Raw genomic sequence first — 11,874 nt, 5'->3', positions numbered from 1 at the left:
TGTGTGTGTGTGTGTGTGTGTGTGTGTGTGTGTGCATGTGCATGTGCGCGTGTGCCGCCTGCGGTCTTGAATGCTCCCATAACACCAGACGAGGCCGGGCGGCTCCTCGTCCACCCGGCCTTCAGCAGGACCACCCTGAGCCACCCGACCTCCCCCCTCCGGCCACGAACCCCTCCCCACTGCAGCCGCGGACGCGAGGCGTCAACCAGCCACCCGGCCATGCCATGTGATCACAGAGCTCTCCGGACTGCACCAACGCCCGCATGATGTCCCCGAGCCACACCTCGACCTCCACGACGCACTCCGCCCTGTCCAGCGCAACCAGTCCGCTCCAGTCCGCGTCAAAGCGAAGCGCGGTGACGCCGCTGTGGTTGTACCTGGACGGAGGTAGGAGATTACGTACACGGTGGGGGTGGGGTTTTGTCATTAGTCAGGTGCGTGCGGGGCTGGGGCCAGGTAGACAGGCCGGGTGTCAGCTGGAACAGTGACGGTCAGTACAGACTTGCCCACGCAAACTGCACAGCGTGCAACATGCCCACAGTGCTCGATTCATTGAGGCAGTATGTGTGCGAGGGACGCCCTTGCCGCCGCGACTGTGGCGCCTGGGCGGAGCGCGCGGGTCGCCATGGAGGAGGCCGCGCATGCGAGCTTGCGGCTGCCGCCACCCCCGCCTCCCGCCCCCGCACCTCGCCACGGCGTCCGCCACCCCGGTGACATCATACGACGCGATCACGGGGCCGCCCTCATGGCCCGGCGGCAGGCCGTGGCGCGCGGTGGTGTTGTACTCCAGGCGGAATGAGAAGGCGTCGGCCGTCAGGTTGTGGAATCTGGCGGGCCGTTCGACGGCGAGGGTGTCCGGCAGGGAGGGCGGGGAGGGTCGGAGGGATGGCGAAAGGGTGCACGACAGACAGTCCAAGGGCGATAAAGGCACGGGTATATGCCTGCTGCAGCCGCTGGCGCTGCTGGCCGCAACTCAAGCACGGGCCGCTTCCGCGCAGCTTCAGCACGGCCCCCTCACTTGACGGCCCGCTTGATGGGCAGTTTCTTGCCGGTGGGCAGCAGGCTCTTCACCAGGGGCCCCAACTGCTTTGAGGACAGCTCCTTGGGGTCGGAGTGCTGCACGCGGAAGGGTGCAAGGAGCAGGCAGCGTAGAAGAGGTGACACGCAGCGCAACACGCGCGAGAGAACACAGCCATTATGATAAAGGCATGCGTGCGTACGCAGAGGCAACAGGCTGGCGGGGTCACCAGGCCGGCGGCGAAAAGCGGCACGTCCCAGGGGTCTGCAGTGGCCTGCGGCCCGCACACCGCGGGCCAGACCCGCCCACGCCCGGCGCGAGGCCGCGGCCGGCGCAGGCGTGCGCATGCGGGGCACACACCAAGCCGCCACAAGAAGCGGGCCCCACCTCCTCGTCGCCGTCGGCGGCGGATGCGCCCCTGAGGTCATCGCTGATCCAGGTGACGCCGTACATCGCCACATCAGTCATGCCAAACCTGCGCAGATCAGGGTGGCCCCTCGCTGCTGTCAGCACGGCAGCGAATGTCCGCAAATCGGGGATGAGGCAGAGCTAGCGGCACAGGGCGGAGCCTCGCCGGGGGGCAGAAAGCGGAGCGCAAGGCGCCGCCGCCGCGCGCTGCGTCTGATCTAGGAGGGGCGCACGATGCTGAGCCAGGGCGCGGCGGCGTGGCGGCGTGGCGGATGGCAGGCAGCTCACTTGCGGAGCCGGAAGGAGGTGCTGAGGTTGGCTGCAAACAGCGCACCCCCGAGCACCACCGCCTCGTCAGCATCCAGGTGGCGGTCCAGGGAGCGGCCGCCCAGGGCCTCCGACAGGGCGGCCTGTGGAGAGGTGCGACAGTCGCGTGCGCGTGAGAAAGGAACGTGCAACGCGCACGCTCTTGCGACGGCTTCCGCGGGGCTGTGTGGTACGATGGGTCGTCAGCGACGCGCGGACGTGCAGCAGATGACAGAACCCTGATAGCACGGCAGCCGCACGTGCAGCGCAGTGGGCGCATGTGAGGACACGCCCCTGCCGACCCGCAACCCCGACTCCATTTACAGCGGCGGCGCAGCGGGCATGCTGGCGTCGACACACCCCTGCTGACAATAGGGCCAAGCATCGGCAGGGCTGTTGCGTGGCAGCCCCAGGTGCCTGGCGTTTGAGTCGTCGCCGCACACCTGCAGGCGCGGCACGCGGCTGCCGCCGCCCAGCAGCTCCACGGCGTCGATGTCTGAGGGCTTAAGGTTGTTGCGCTCCAGCAGGCGCTGCAGCGGCGCCGCCGCGCGCGCCCAGAAGCCGCCCTGCAGGGGCCACGGGGGCCAGGGGCGTGAGGGATGGCGAAGCAGGGCACGCTCAAGGGAGTTGTCTCTTTCTGATTTAGAAAACACTGTCGTTTCGAGCACACACATGCTCTCACACACGCGCGCGCACCCTCCCTCCAACTCACAGACGAGCACACGCACACGCATGAACACAACCATGCGCCCATGCACGCCCGCGCAAGCGAGCGTGTGCAAAAGCACCCCCTCACACATACACGCACACACACACACAAAATCTCAGCTGACGCGCTGCGGCCCCCTCCCACACTTGAACTGTGAACCCCTTCTGTCTCACTCTCTCTCCCACAAACACACACACACACACACACACACATTTCCCTTCACATACGCGCGACCTCTGCATATGCGCGCACGCCTGCAACCTCACACACACACATGCGCGTGCACCCGCACGCGAGCCTACGCCCTCACCTTTTCCGCGAGCTCCTCAAAATCCGCGCGCTTTATGGAGGATTGGAAGTCGCGGCCCTCGTGGAGCTCCTCCACGCTGAAGGGGGCGTCGCTGTTGGCAGACAGGATCTCCTTGGTGCGGCGCACCTGGCGGGGCGGGGGGGGGGAGGTGCGCGCGCGCGCGCGCGTGTGTGTGTGTGCGGGCGGGTGCTGTGATGTTTCGGGGGCGAGCATTGAAATTGTGTTGTGTGGTGGATGTGTAGACAGGTGTGCTTTAGAAGGGGTTTGTAAGCGCATATGTGTGTGTTGGGAGGTGGAACAATTCTGGGACTGTATGTGTATGTGTGTGTTTGTGTGTGCACATGCGCGTGCGTGCGCATGTGTATGTGTGTGTAGACTTACACACACACACACGCATGCACAAACACACGGCTGCCCGAGCTGCACAGGAGTGGCGCTGGCACTTATATTGGCAGAGCAGGCGGGGATGGGGTGCCCTCAACGGTGAATCCTGCTGCTGGGGCCCCACCTGGCGCTTGAGCTTGGCCATTGCCTTGGGCACTTGCCTGGGGGTCGCGTGTCATGGGGTGGGGTGGACGCGCGACATCACATGACATGACAACGCACGTCACGTCAAGATCCCACAGAGCGCTGGGTCAGGGCTCGATTGGCACCCACTTCCACCCCAGGTGATGCGCCGGCGCTGCACTCCCACTGCGCGTGAGCGCGCCCAGCAGTTGGGCGACACCAAACTCTCACATGTTGAGGCTCCCTGCTGCAGAACGCCCGCCCCCACACGAGGCGTGACCTGCACCAGGCGCAGGTGTGCCATGCCCGCCCCACTCCCACACCTGACATCACCCAGGCCAAACTTCTCGTTGAACTTCACGGCAAAGTGCTCCGTCAGCAGCATGTCTAGGGCGTTGCTGCCCAAGTCAGCCTCCCAGTCCGCATCCAGCACCTGCGTTGACCAGCGTCCGCCACAGATGTGGCAACCAATGCGGTCGCCTTTATTGCGGATGCTGCTGACACAACGCAGCAGCGCGGCTGGCCTGCGATGGCACGACGGCAGGGCCCCGCGCGCACGCACAGCTGACATCTCGGGAATGGGGCCGACGGCAGAGCAGCTGAGGGCGGGCGCGGGTGCGACCCGAGCGATGCATCATGTCGCACCTCGAACTGGTTGATCGGCTTAGGCTTGCTGCTGCCGGGCTCCTTGGCGCTGCGGGCGGGCGGAGAGCGGGCGTGCAAGAGGGTCCTAGTGGCGCTTGCGCCACATGACGGCAACCCACAACTGGAATGACTGCTGACGATGCCCCCTACAGGCACAACACGCCCGAGTCCTATCCAGGCACATGCTGTTTGCTGCCCTATTCATGCAGTGCCGCCCACGGCCTTGGGGTTTGCTGCGTTCTGAAGGGTTCAGGCGATGCAGGATGGCGGGCCCCTCTTGTCACCTGTAGGTCGAGTACTTGACAAGCGCCACCTCAGTGCTGCCGCTGCCCATGTCATAGAAGATCACCTGGGGGCCAAGCATAAGATGCGCACGCGTCACAGCTCGAATGAGGCGCGATTTACGGCTGCTGCGTTGCGAGGCGGCTCCAGGATAGCTTCGAGCTGAGGTGGGGCGCGGCGTTGTTCGAGGTGCCCCATGGCCGCGCTTTGTGGTGCGGCCGCCTGCACCACCACCAACGCCTGACGCCATTCCGACTATTGCGGCGAAGGGGCACGGCCCGAGGCGCCGCCCACGGCTCCTGAACGCCCGTTGCACAACGCCCTGCCTCCCCCATGTCACGCCCTTGGGATAGACCCCAGCCTACTGTCCAAAAAATAAGCCTCCCTCCGCACCCCCCTGGCCCCCACGCCCGGCCTGCCTCATGCCGGCCCTTGTCCAGCCATTGCTGCTCGCTGCCCGACAGCTTCCGCAGCCGTGGGCGCTGCGCCCCAACCGCCCAGCCGCAGGCCCATGTGCCCGTGCACTCGCGCGCGCGCGCGCGCGGACGCACCTTCTGCTCCTTGGCCGCAAAGTCCCGCTCAATGCCAAACTGCAGCGCCGCGGCCGAGTGGCTGTTCACCAGGGCCAACACATTGAGGCCCGCGAGCACGGCCGAGTCTTTGAGCGCCTGGGCCACAGCGCAGCACCGGACCGAGGGGGCATAGCGGTGAGTGTTAGCGCACCGACCCCTGCGAACCAGCTGGTTCGCAGCGGGACCGGTCCGTGCCATGGTTTGGCTAACGAGTCTGCCAAGGACGGCGCTCCTCACCTGCCCGGCGCATACGCGGCCGCCCTGGTGCTCACCTGCCGCTGCGCGATGCCAAACCAGGCCGGCACAGTGATCACTGCGTCCACTATGGGCACACCCGCGTGCGCATCCGTGATCTGCTTCGCGTACTGCAGCACGCCGGCCTGAAAGAAGTTGTGAACGGAAATGCGCACCGGTGGGTTCATTGGGACAGCAGGTAAGGGGTTGGCGTGTGAAGGGTGGGGCTGCGTTGGCGCACTGCGGCGCGGCTGTGGCGGCACCAACCGCCGTTACCCGCCAGTGTCAATTGAAGCATATGCTTCGCTGACACGACCTATATGTGCGCAAGCGGCGCCCTATCAGCGAGGTGTTTACGAGCGACCACCATTGTGGTCATGCCTGAACCCCTAGCATGCGCTGGCCAGGCCACCAAGAGCACAGCATGCACTGGTAGAGGCGAGCATGCCACCCTGTCCCATCAGCCAGCCATACTCACCACTAGCTCCTCTGCCAAGTATGCGGTCGACCCATTGATCTTTGCCATGGCCGTCTTGCGCTCTGGATGGTCCACGAGCTCGTACGGGAGCAGGTTTGCCGCCAGCATGTTCTGGACATACGGGTCTGCTGCTGATCGGCCCAGCAGGTCTCTGGTCCGGCTAAACACCGTCGTGGGGTAGCGGATGGCGAAGCTGAAGGCCTCCTCGCCCAGGAGGCGATCCTCGCCCGCCATGCCCACCAGGGCGGGGGACTTGCGTCTGCTCATCTCGTTGACAACGATCGCAATGGGCGTGCGCCCCGGCTTGATGAGACATACTTTCAGGTACTCACTGCCAAGATCTATGGCCATGAGCGAGCCCCGGGCCACCCCCAGGAACGCTGCAAACAGCAGCACGAAGCAGCATGCTGCACTGCTGCTTCGGGCCATGCTGAAGCCTGTGTAAAGGGACCTGTACTTGATACGGATGGATTATAATGGGCATCTAAGCAGTTCGGCGCTGATCACGCAAGAAACCACGGCGGTGTCCCATGGTGTTTGGCACACCCGGGTGTGTCACAAACAAGTTGCAATGCTGGGTACTAGAGGTGGGTACTAGAGGGTTTACAAGGTTGCTGGAATATTTAATACCACCAAAAGAGCTGATAGTTTTCTCTACACCAGCTGCTCTACACGGGCCGCACGCACTGGTGTCCCTGCCTGCTTGCTGCTCGTCCTGCAACCATACATACCGTCAGCCCACAACAGGCCCAGCACATGCATTTTTGGAGTGAAGCTGGTGAGGGGGTGAAGCTGGTGAGGGGGTAAATTGCACACACTCAGTTTCCTGCTATGTCTCATGGCTTGCTGTCCTACCACTGGTACATGAAGCAATGTCCGGCGGGAAAGTGATCGGAAGCAGCAGCAGCAGCAGCAGCAGCAGCAGCAGCAGCAGCAGCAGCAGCAGCAGCAGCAGCAGCAGCAGCAGGAACCGCAGGAACAGGAGCAGCTGAAACAGCAGTGGCAGGTACAGCAGCAGGGTTCTCAAAAGAAAACCTGAGTTGCCTGTCGATAATCATCGCGATGCACTCTGATTGGACCATTGTCTCAGCACCAACTTGCTTTGAAGTTGTTGTGTGGTTTTTACAGTGCCATATTGTGCAGCAAGTAGCGCGTGCATTGTAGTGAGGGGGTGGGGGTGACCTCCCAGGGAGTGCGTGTGGGGAGACAGATCAGATTTGGCCAGCAGGCGCGGTTTGAATTGGCGGCGGCCTCGACACAAGGACGGTTGCATGCACAGCAGCCACATGCCTAGATGCCGACAACGCCCAGTGCTTTTGGGAATGAACAAAGGCAGCAAGGTGGGTGAGGCCCAAGATGATAGGGAGTGCTCGTCTCCAAGAATGGACTGCCGCAAGGGCGGAAGCGGCGTTGGCACTGGCCGCTCTGCAAATCGCACATCCGCCGCGCTAGCCACAGCGGTGCAAGAGAATGAGAGGCGGCGCGATACATACGCTCGGCGCTCTTTTCCGAGTCTGCGAAGTGCTGAGCGGCAAGCACATAGGCTGTGAGCCAAGAGATTTGCGTGCACGGGCAGAGAGGGTAAGGTGATGTAACCAGGCAGCATATGAAAGCATAGGAGGCGTGGTTAGACGCGAGCCCGTGGTGTTGTGGGGTCTCGTGTGCACCCTTGAGGCATGCATCTAACCCTGCTCCTTGAACGCTTGCGCGGGGAAGCAATGGGGATCCTCAATACTCTTCGGGAGGGAATACAAACATTTTCAAGGCAGGGCAAGGCTTGCGCGGACCACACCCTAAACGCGGCGCGACAGAAGGGGGTGCGCCACATGCGAAGAGAGGCGCTGCATGCACAAGGGGGAGCGCCGTCCTGCAACGAAGTCGCGCAGCACCAGAGCGAAGCAGATGGGGGCCCACCCCAGCCCAAGGCTTGGGGCCGACATGCGACAGGACGGGCCAACAGAGGAGCTAGTGTGTCAAGGTTTGCGTTTGCAGGCGTTGAATCGAGTGGGAATCAGAGGCGCAGCGCAGCTACTCTGTCTGGCGAGCCGCCGCCTAGCCGATGAGCGGCACGGACGACCAGCCCTCGTTCTCCTCAGTGCCGGTGGGCTCGGCGATCCAGGAGTTGATGGCGGTGCCGACGACGCGGATCTTACCGATGGTGTCCTCGAACAGGCTGCCGCCGAACGCCCTCCAGACGCCGCCGATGTCGTGCGTGAGGCCGATGCAGGTGGCGTCGAGGTCGCAGGCGGTGCGCATGGCCTTGAAGTTGGTGGTGGAGGGGGAGCCGATCAGGGAGATGGTCACGCCGATCGTCTCGCCGAGGACCTTGGGGTACACGACGTACGCTCCCTCCTTGATCTGCGGTGTTCAGGCAAGCAGGCATGACAGCGAGTTGAGGTCAGTTCTGGGTCTTTGCAGGGTCGATAAAACGAGGGCAAGCCGAAGCAGCGTGAAGATCATCTTGTATGCAGGGGCGCAGGCAGGCAAGCGCATGTGTGCATCAATGCAGGCAAGCAGAGAGGCAGGCAGGCAGGCAGGCAGGCAGGCAGGCAGGCAGGCAGGCAGGCAGGCAGGCAGGCAGGCAGGCAGGCAGGCAGGCAGATCCAAACCAAAGTTTTCAAGGAAAAACAGCGTGCCGCACCTCAAAGAGGACGATGTTCTCCGTGGGGTTGTCCCACCAGGCAGCGGTGCCGTCGCCCGTGATCTGAATGGCGCTGATGTCGGTGCCGACGGTGCGCCAGTAGCACTTGTTGATGCCGTCGCCGTCGGCGCCGCCGGTCTTGTAGAAGACCATGTACTGGCAGCTGTTGTCGAGGCCGCAGTTGGTCTGGCAGGCGGACAGGCTCGTGTAGAGCGACTTGTAGGTGAGGTTGGTGCCAGGGGGATGGTAGATGAAGTCCCAGGCGGTGAAGGTCTGCTCGTTGGTGGGGTCAGTGATGAACTGGCCGAAGCAGTCCTCGGGGGTGAAGGTGCCCTGAGGGAGGCGTGAGTCATGAGCGTGTGGAGGGAGGGTCAGGTGGGTCCCTTGAACAAAGGCAGAGGCGGAAGCGCGACGGCATGCAGAGCCAGCAGCAACCCCAAGGGTCGAGCCAAGGCGGCTAAAGCGGGTGCCACTTGGGGCACTTGGAAAGGGCTACACGATGTGAGTGCTTTTGTTGCCGCCAGGCCCCGCGCACCCTGCGAGAGACCATGGTGCCCGTGAAGTTCTGGGTGGTGGGGCAGGCGGTGCAGTTCGCGCCGCCCTGGGTGAAGCCGGGGCTGTACGTGCCCGACGCGCAGAGGCTGCACGACGAGTTGGAGAGCGAGCCGAGGGCGATCTTGCCGTCGGCGGTGCCGGTGCCGAAGCCGGGGCGGCACGTGTCGCAGTCGGTCTGGGCAACGGCGGCCATCGTAATGGTGGTGGAGGTGCCCGCGGGGCACTGGCTGCAGGAGCCGTTGCCGATGAAGCCCTTGTAGAAGCCGCGCAGGCAGGGCTCGATGGAGGCGGAGGAGCCAAACAGGTGGTAGCCAAAGTCGATCTTGCAGTCGCTGGCGGCGTCAGAGCCCAGCTCGCCACTGGTGGCGTTGGCGCTGTTGGTGGTGTTGAAGCCGTCGCCGCAGTAGGTGCAGGGGTTCTGGTTGTCGCCGGGGTTGTAGTAGCCGTACGCGCACTGGTTGACGGCACCGTTGTCGTAGCCATAGCCGGCGTTGGTGAGGCACTGGGAAGCACGGGTCGAGGCGGTCTGCAGGGGTGTTTGGTGGGGGCCGATTGGGGAGAGGGGCAGCAGCAGTCAGGAAAGGCGGGGTGTGCATTGATCAAGGCAACGCAAGCATGGAAACTCGCAAGCAGGGTGGAGAAGCAGCCCCGCTTTTCACCCCAACCCGTCCACCAGTCAGGGCTCCCGCCCCCAAAACGGAAGCAAAGCCCCACCTGGTTGGTGTGGGTGTTCTCGAGGCACTTGGTGCACTCCACGTCCACGAGGCCGAAAGTGTTGTTGGGGCGGCCGTAGGTGTTGAGAGGGCACTCGTAGCCCTCCAGCACGCCGCTGACGGCGTCGCGCTTGTTGCCGTGGCCGGCGGGCGTGTAGCACTGGTCGGCGCTGGTGGCGCCGGGGGCGGCGGTGGTGATGGTGCCGTTGCCGCACTTAACGCAGGGCTCCCTGTTGTAGCCGGGGTTGTAGGAGCCGAGCGGGCACAGGGTCGCGACGCCGGCGCCGTTGGTGCCGCCGGCGGCCCAGCCGTAGCCGGGGGGCGCCAAACAAGCATCCGGGCTGGTGGCCTTGGTGACGTTGGCGAGGGTGGTGAGATTGTTGCCGCAAGCCGTGCAGGTGACGGCGGTGGACCCGTCAAAGGAGACCTCGCCGACGCGGTACGAGTCCTGGGCGCACTCGGTGGCATCGGTGGTGCCAACAGTGGGGGCGGACGCGAACTGGTAGCCGGGGAGCAGCACTGCAGGAGGGGAGTTGGGTGTGGCAGCGCATAGATGTGTCAGGGACAAAGCGTTGCTGAGCGCAGCCTGCGTCGCTGATAGCCACGCAAGTAAGCTTGCAGCCGTACGCAAATGCAGAGCGGGCGGGGCCAAAGGAACCTTTGACTGCCAACACCCCGGTGCTTGCCCGCCCTGGAGCCCGACCCCCCAAAGCCCGCTCATGCCGGAGGCACGCACCTGTGCAGTCGGAAGAGGCAGTCTTCCCGACCTCGCCGGCGACGGTGGTCACGCCTGTGGGGCACGACGTGCAGTCCTGGTTGCCCACAAAGGTCTTGTAGGTGCCGCGGGCGCAGGCCACGGCCTTGCCGCGCAGGTAGTAGGAGCCGATGGGCGCCTGGCAGTCCTGGGTCGAGTTGGAGTTGGTGCCAAGTGTGGTCAGGTCGCCGGGGCACTTGGTGCACTTGCGGGTGTTGTAGCCGGGGTTATCTGGTCGCGGGTGGGTTGGGAAAGGGAGGGCGCGGAGGAGGTGTCAGCGGCTGCGGCGCAAAGGGTGTGCAAGCTCAGGCCTGAACACTGATGCTGAGCTCGGTGTGCCTGCAGTTGCGCTCCCCAGGGCCCCAGCAACCCCGCTCAAGCAACCTGCCACCATCTGCTCTACTGCATGTGTGAATCACCATGCAGGCCGGATGGACCCAAATTAAAGCCCCATATGCACTCACAGAAGCCGGCGTCGCAGGCGGCGGAGGTGTCGCCGGTCCCCCAGCCGAAGCCGGGCTTGACGACGCACTCGCGGTCGGACTTGGCGAACTGCGTGGTGGTGATCTTGTTGGCGCCGCAGGCCGCGAAGGCCGTGGAGGACTCGGCGGTGATCTTGGCGCCGGGGCAGACATTGTTGTAGTCACAGGGGATGCAGGTGAAGCCGGTCTGACCGCTCACGGCGGTGTTCTCGGTAGTATAGTAGCCGGGCGCGCAGTCTGGGGGAGGGGGTGGCCGGCGAAATCGGTGGGGGCGAGGGATGCTGTTTCGAGTTTACTGGTGGCCAGATGCAGCCGTTGGGATGCTGCAGCGCGGTACCCTTGCGTTGTGTCGCATTTGCAACGCAGTGCCCTGGACAAAGCACCCTGCATGCCGTGTGGACCCAATAGCAGCCGCGGCTGGCACCCCTTCCCTCCTTCTCCTGCCCTGCACTCACAGCAAGCGCGGCCGCTGGCCTTCACAGTGTAACCGGTGTCACACTTGGTGCAGATGGCCTGATATCGTGGGGCAATCAGGGACACAGGTGATCAGGGGGCGAGCCAGCCAACCTACGTGGCCCTTACTAATTCAGGTCAAGATTCACGGCATGTGCGTAGCCCTGCCAGATCGTCCCCTGCAACATGGGCCAAGCATATGCGTCGCTGCACCCACCTTGGTGACAGTGCCGCGGTAGAATTGGTAGCGGCAAGCAGTGCAATGCTTCACTGAGCGGTCGCAGTCGGCGCTGGTGGGTGCCTGCAGCAGCTGGCGACCAGAGGGCTCCTCGATTGCGCGGCTGGCGCTGGCGGCGCCAAGCACTGCTGCCAAGAGCAGCAGTGTTGAGAGCTTTGAAGCCATCGTATTGTAAGGTATGGCTAACGGGTGCTCCTCACAGACCTTGGAGGTTGCTGGAGGTGTGGCAGAGATCAGGTACTGGGGTGCACTGTGCGTACAAAATGGAACTAAAGGCACATGTAACGAATGAGGAATGGTTGCCGAGGTGCATCGCAGACGCATATGTATTCCGTGGCGCTCCTCGAGTTTGCGAATGCACAGCGAAGATCATGGCTCGTCCGGCCAATGAGTTTTACCGGGGTTCGCACACCCTCATCCCCGCGACCAGTGTCGAGATAGACTGACAGATTCAAGTTTAGCATGCTCGTTTCCTTTGAGATGCACTGCTGTGCCACCTCGCTCACCCCCCCCCTTCGGCCGCCTGCGCCTCCGTGATGCGGCTGCCTTGGCGGGTGGCTGGCCAGCCC

At 63.9% G+C, this 11,874-nt stretch overlaps 2 protein-coding genes across 2 annotated transcripts in view; both read right to left on the bottom strand.

Moving 5' to 3' along the window:
• Positions 1-5,736, bottom strand: part of MNEG_3673 (hypothetical protein) — a gene marked incomplete at both ends in the record, with an annotated part of 8,860 nt that extends 3,124 nt beyond the window's left edge. The window contains 14 exons of the mRNA XM_014047852.1: positions 284-377; positions 687-827; positions 1,019-1,116; positions 1,406-1,493; positions 1,715-1,836; positions 2,176-2,298; positions 2,752-2,877; positions 3,260-3,296; positions 3,582-3,691; positions 3,904-3,952; positions 4,188-4,252; positions 4,737-4,853; positions 5,030-5,137; positions 5,470-5,736. Of these exons, the coding sequence (XP_013903306.1) occupies positions 284-377; positions 687-827; positions 1,019-1,116; positions 1,406-1,493; positions 1,715-1,836; positions 2,176-2,298; positions 2,752-2,877; positions 3,260-3,296; positions 3,582-3,691; positions 3,904-3,952; positions 4,188-4,252; positions 4,737-4,853; positions 5,030-5,137; positions 5,470-5,736 (1,545 nt within the window). The remainder of the gene's footprint in view (positions 1-283; positions 378-686; positions 828-1,018; positions 1,117-1,405; positions 1,494-1,714; positions 1,837-2,175; positions 2,299-2,751; positions 2,878-3,259; positions 3,297-3,581; positions 3,692-3,903; positions 3,953-4,187; positions 4,253-4,736; positions 4,854-5,029; positions 5,138-5,469) is intronic.
• Positions 5,737-7,521: 1,785 nt separating this feature from the next.
• MNEG_3672 (hypothetical protein) lies at positions 7,522-11,470 on the bottom strand (the record flags this gene model as incomplete). The annotated part of the gene is made up of 8 exons (XM_014047851.1): positions 7,522-7,827; positions 8,111-8,443; positions 8,646-9,191; positions 9,380-9,897; positions 10,115-10,363; positions 10,597-10,851; positions 11,070-11,127; positions 11,285-11,470. 8 exons carry the CDS (start codon positions 11,468-11,470, stop codon positions 7,522-7,524), a joined length of 2,451 nt encoding a protein of 816 aa, XP_013903305.1.
• Positions 11,471-11,874: the final 404 nt, after the last annotated feature.

Source organism: Monoraphidium neglectum, assembly GCF_000611645.1.
Source record: "Monoraphidium neglectum strain SAG 48.87 unplaced genomic scaffold scaffold00473, whole genome shotgun sequence".
Lineage (NCBI taxonomy): Eukaryota > Viridiplantae > Chlorophyta > Chlorophyceae > Sphaeropleales > Selenastraceae > Monoraphidium > Monoraphidium neglectum.
The sequence above is the reverse complement of the archived record's forward strand: the minus strand, read 5'-3'. Positions and strand labels throughout refer to the sequence as shown.